The sequence below is a fragment of the Otolemur garnettii genome, unplaced genomic scaffold (assembly GCF_000181295.1).
Source record: "Otolemur garnettii isolate 467f Iridium unplaced genomic scaffold, OtoGar3 scaffold00107, whole genome shotgun sequence".
Lineage (NCBI taxonomy): Eukaryota > Metazoa > Chordata > Mammalia > Primates > Galagidae > Otolemur > Otolemur garnettii.
In genome coordinates, this window is record NW_003852502.1 from 4,240,289 (window position 1) to 4,245,423 (window position 5,135).

General features: G+C 54.3%; 1 protein-coding gene across 1 annotated transcript; it reads left to right on the forward strand.

The window, feature by feature from the left end:
- The first annotated feature begins 1,979 nt into the window (after positions 1-1,979).
- On the forward strand, positions 1,980-3,517 carry HTR1B (5-hydroxytryptamine receptor 1B). Its single transcript, XM_003796742.2, has one exon. It carries the CDS (start codon positions 2,340-2,342, stop codon positions 3,495-3,497), a length of 1,158 nt encoding a protein of 385 aa, XP_003796790.1. The 5' UTR covers positions 1,980-2,339; the 3' UTR covers positions 3,498-3,517.
- The last annotated feature ends 1,618 nt before the right edge of the window (positions 3,518-5,135 follow it).

Consider the following 5,135-nt stretch of genomic DNA (forward strand, 5'->3'; position numbering starts at 1 on the left):
GGTTTTGTCAGCCTTCCTTTTCTAGAACGTAAATTGCTGGACAACTGGATCTGGGTCTACCCCATTTGACCTCCATACCCCTGACATCTATCAAATCACCCCCCACCCAGCCGCGTTCTGTTTCTTGCCTGCCTGCCTGGTTTAGAGAACCGAGAATCAGAATCGAGGAACTTGGCTTTAGGCTCTGTCACCTTGGGTAAAAAGCTCCTCTTTCAAAGGATGCGGATTACTTGTTCTTTAGAACTGTGTGGATGGATCAGATCATCTCTGTGATTGATTCTCTTTGAGATACACTTGTGCTTAATCTGATAAATTCCAAATACAATGCAGTGTGTATTAGATGCCTTCTAGGTGCCAAACATGGGTCTAAGCTCTAGGAATTTGTAGGGGGGTTCCTTAGTCCTTAGGGCTGAAAATACATCGTCCTTTGCTGGTGTTTTTCTTTACACGTTCTCATTTGTATTTCTACTCTACATATTTTTTTTTTTTGTTTGGGACGGAGGATAAACTGAGGAAAGGGGGTCTGCTCAGGTCCTGGGACCCAGGGGTCACTTGTGGCTGCTTTAGACTAACCCTCCTGTATTTGATGAGGGCAAAGGAGACAGCCGACGGTGACTCCAGTGCCCATTTTCTCTTGAGCTGTGACCACCTCCTTTCTAAACAGGCTCTCAGAAAGGACATGCTTACTGGGAACTGTTCCCGAGGCACTGGCGCTGGAGGGTGGGGCAGAAGCTTCATTTCACATACAGCTGCTTTCTGTTCGCGTTACTTTTGCATTTTTTGCCTACAGCTTTTTCTTTCTTTTTCCCTGTTGACTCACGTTCAAAGGGGGAGGGATCGAATGAAAACACAAATTTTTAAAGCTAGATGAAAATTCTGTTTTTATATACCAAGAGCTAAGGATGATTCGAAGTCTGAAGCTCATGTAACAAAATGCACATATTGGCCCCTTCCTTCCACTCTGATACTGCTGGTGCCTCTTCTACCCTGGGTGTGGCCCTCGGGGCTGGATAAGATTCCGGAGCAGAGAGGGCAGAGACTGGGTCTTGTTCCACCGGGCACTGGCGTCCTGGGGCGGAGGCGTGTGGGGAGTGGTAGGTGGGAGTCTAGGACGCAGGGACTAAGCCTGTGACCGCGGCTAAGGGCGTAGGTCTGACTGGCGGAAGGCGCAGCGAGCTCCGAAGCCGGCAGAAGCAAGACCAGGACGCCCTCATCCCCATTCCTGGTCAGAACTGCAGCTCCGCGTGGTCAGGGTCGCGAGAGGGGCCAGGGGCTGGAAGTGGGGAGAGAGGGCGGTAGGACCCGGCGGGAGCTTTCTCGGCAGAGAAGGGAACGGGGCGGGAGGAAAGGAGGGGGAAGAGAGAAAAAGGAAAGGTGATGGGGAACCGGCGTCCGCACTCGCCGCGCCGCACGAGTTGCACGGCTCGGGCGGACCGGACCTGGACTCTATATAAGGAGCCCATCCGCTCCCCGCTCACACGCTCCCACCGGGCTGGCGCACGCCGCGTCCCTCGGGCTCCCCCAGACACCTGCCCCTTACGCGTGTGCCCCGCCGGGTCGCCCGGACCCACGCGCCGGGTGGCATGGCTCCGAGCGGTGCCGGTGGGACCGGGGTGGTGGTGGCCGCGGCGCGGCGCGAGCAGCCGCAGCTCCAGCCCCCAGTCCCCACTCCGGCGGCCTCGTCTCTGCGGGGCGGCTCGCCCGAGTAGCGAGCGCGTGGAATGAGAGGGGGGGCCGAACTCCAGCGCCAGGCGCCGCGCCGCGCGGCTCTCAGACTTCACCCCGCCCGGCGCCGGCGGCCGCGGCCGCCTCAGCAAAGTGCCCCAGCGTCGGTTTAGGGGCGGGAATGCAAGACCGGGCAGCTTCGCTTTGCGCTCGACACCTAGGAAACTCCTGCAGGCAGAGCCTGCAGAGCCAGGAGCGCCCAGGTTAGGAGACGCTCATCCCCGAGCACCCGGGGTAGGCGACCCCACTTGGCCAAAGCTCTCTCTTCAAGCAATATTGCGTCCTTCTGCACCAGACACCTCCGGGGAGCCGGAGCCAGGCTGTGTGGGCCAGTTCTTAGGAACCCAGGACGGAGACGGGGCGTGGAGAGGAGCGACCAGGGACGCGGCCGCAGCGCCAGGCGCGCTGGAAGTGCAGGGGACGCGCCTGCGGTGTTTGGTTGCCGCACCCCTGACCTCTGGTTTTAGCTGGGAACTTGGGCAGAGGAGTGATTGGTGAACCAAAACACTGACCAGCAGCCGGGGACAAACCGGTGATCTCCGGGGTCCTCCCGCCCTCTCCCTTGTCCGCTCCATGCCTAAGAGCTGCTCTCCGAGGCTTGAGCGAGGAGAGCCATGGGGGATCGGTGCACCCCGCTGCCGCCTGTGGGCTCCCTGACAGGGGTTCCTCAGGACAACTTCTCCTCTGCCCCCTCCCACAACTGCAGCGCCAAGGACGACATCTACCAGGACTCCATCGCCCTTCCCTGGAAAGTCTTGCTGGTCGTGCTGCTGGCACTGGTCACCTTGGCCACTACGCTGTCCAATGCCTTTGTGGTCGCCACGGTGTACCGAACCCGAAAACTGCACACGCCGGCCAACTATCTGATCGCCTCCCTGGCGGTCACCGACCTGCTCGTGTCCGTCCTGGTGATGCCCATCAGCACCGTGTACACGGTCACCGGCCGCTGGACGCTGGGCCAGGCGGTCTGCGACTTCTGGCTGTCGTCGGACATCACCTGTTGCACTGCCTCCATTCTGCACCTATGTGTCATCGCACTGGACCGCTACTGGGCCATCACGGACGCCGTGGAGTACTCAGCGAAGAGGACTCCGCGGAGGGCGGCGGGCATGATCACCCTGGTGTGGGTCTTCTCCATCTGCATCTCGCTGCCGCCCTTCTTCTGGCGCCAGGCCAAGGCCGAGGAGGCGGTGTGCGTGGTGAACACCGAGCACATCCTCTACACCGTCTACTCCACGGTGGGCGCCTTCTACTTCCCCACCCTGCTCCTCATCGCCCTCTACGGCCGCATCTACGTGGAAGCCCGCTCCCGCATCCTGAAGCAGACGCCCCACCAGGCCGGCAAGCGCCTGACCAGAGCGCAGCTGATCACTGACTCCCCCGGGTCCACGTCCTCGGTCACGTCCACCAACTCGCGGGCTCCCGACGCGCCCAGCGAATCCGGCTCCCCCGTGTACGTGAACCAAGTCAGAGTGCGAGTCTCCGACGCCCTGCTGGAGAAGAAGAAGCTCATGGCCGCCAGGGAGCGCAAGGCCACCAAGACGCTGGGCATCATCCTGGGCGCCTTCATCGTGTGCTGGCTGCCCTTCTTCATCATCTCCCTGGCCATACCCATCTGCAAGGATGCCTGCTGGTTCCACCTGGCCATTTTTGACTTCTTCACGTGGCTGGGCTATCTCAACTCCCTCATCAACCCCATCATCTACACCATGTCCAATGAGGACTTTAAGCAAGCCTTCCACAAACTGATACGCTTTAAGTGCACAAGCTGACTTGCCAAGGGCAGTGGGGTTGCCTAAGCGACCTTTGGGGACCAAGTGGGGTCTGGTTCCACAGGTAGGTCGAATCTTCTTTAGTGATTACTGGGTCAGAAGGAGGCGCTCTCTGCTGGGCGAGGGATGGATCCTGAGCAGCCGGGACAGTCCCGAGAGCGAGCTCTGGAAGGAGGACGTTCCAGCTAGAGGGGTCCAGCGTCCCTGCTGAGGACGAGGCTCACTCCTCCCTCAGACTTTGGGCTCTGCGCTGACCCTGCAACAGCCAATCACGAAGGGGGTTGCAACTTTTAAAATTGATGCTGGGAAGGGGATCCTGCCCAGCTTTGGTATCACGGATGATGACCTCTAGACCCAGTGGGCTGTAGTGGTTGTCGGGAACCTGTCTGAGACAGATCTACATGCAGCCTGGCCGTACTTGAACTAGATGCTTGATACCCTGTGTTTGGGGGAGAACTTTGTGTTACAGCTTCATTTGAGAACAGTTACTTTGACATCCTTCCATCTTCAGCTTTTGTTTATTTAAACTTGGTTGGAGAAACTTGTGGATTTGGTGCTTCAAACCCGGTGTGTGGCTTGGAGGGCACAGAGAAACCTTGTAGAGTTAACAGCAAAACTCAGATGTTAAGATCTTTATTTTTATTATAATGGAAACTATATGGGGGTGGGGGTGGGGGCATGGGAGATGGGGATCATTAACCTGAGAATCGACACCTATGATTGTTTTCTGCAGATTTGTTTAAATTTCTGTTTAGCAGTTATCAAACCACAACTCTAACAACCCAGACAAAACATTGTGTGTACTAGTGCCAAAGTCTGCAGGTTGCATTGTTGTTCTCCTAATTTCACGTGTCTGCAATTTCAATTACACGTCTAAATCCCCACAAATAGAGGGTATGATGAGTGGCTCAGCCCAAACTGCTGCTATATTTCTTACTAATGCAATGGGTAAAACCGATTAGTGCTAGATATAAACTGTTCCTTAACAAGACAAGTATCTTTATTCCTTATCCAATTCAGTGAGATGTGAAGGAGGCTGTTGAAATGGGAACGGTTCTTATATAATTAAGGAATGGGGGCAATAGAAGGATGTATATTTTGACTTGTAAAAAAAATCTTAAAATGCATGAGAATTTCTTCTGATAGTCATTTGCACTCTCCTTGCTCATCTGTAAGTCCCTTGTGTGCCAGAGTATAAAGTAACCAAGAGAACTAGCTCCCTTCTCCAGAAATCCAAAATGCATTAAGAGCCCTAAAAAACATACGAAAAACAGACTTACTTCTTTTCCCATGCTATTGAAGTTAGGGCAGGAATAAACGTGACTAGAAAATGATGTGCAAGGTCTTCAGAAAAGCCTAAAGGAGTCAAAATCGAGTTTGTTTTCTTTGTAACTGATAAAAGCAACATCAGACTTAGTTTATCAGGGAACAGGCAAATCTTTGAACCTTATAAATTTGTCGCTGACCTGACCAATCACTAAATATAATATCTGAAATACTTTGAATTTATCTGCCTTTTCAAATTTCAACCATATTCAGTTACTATCTCAAATTCACTCAGAGGGCTTCCCAATACAGGGTAAAATAACACCTTAGGAGATTGAAAAATTCATTGTCTTAATAAAAATAAGTACCTCT

Coding starts and splice junctions, on each gene's coding strand:
- HTR1B (XM_003796742.2), top strand. CDS start 2,340: ATGGGGGATCGGTGCACCCCGCTGCCGCCTGTGGGCTCCCTGACAGGG.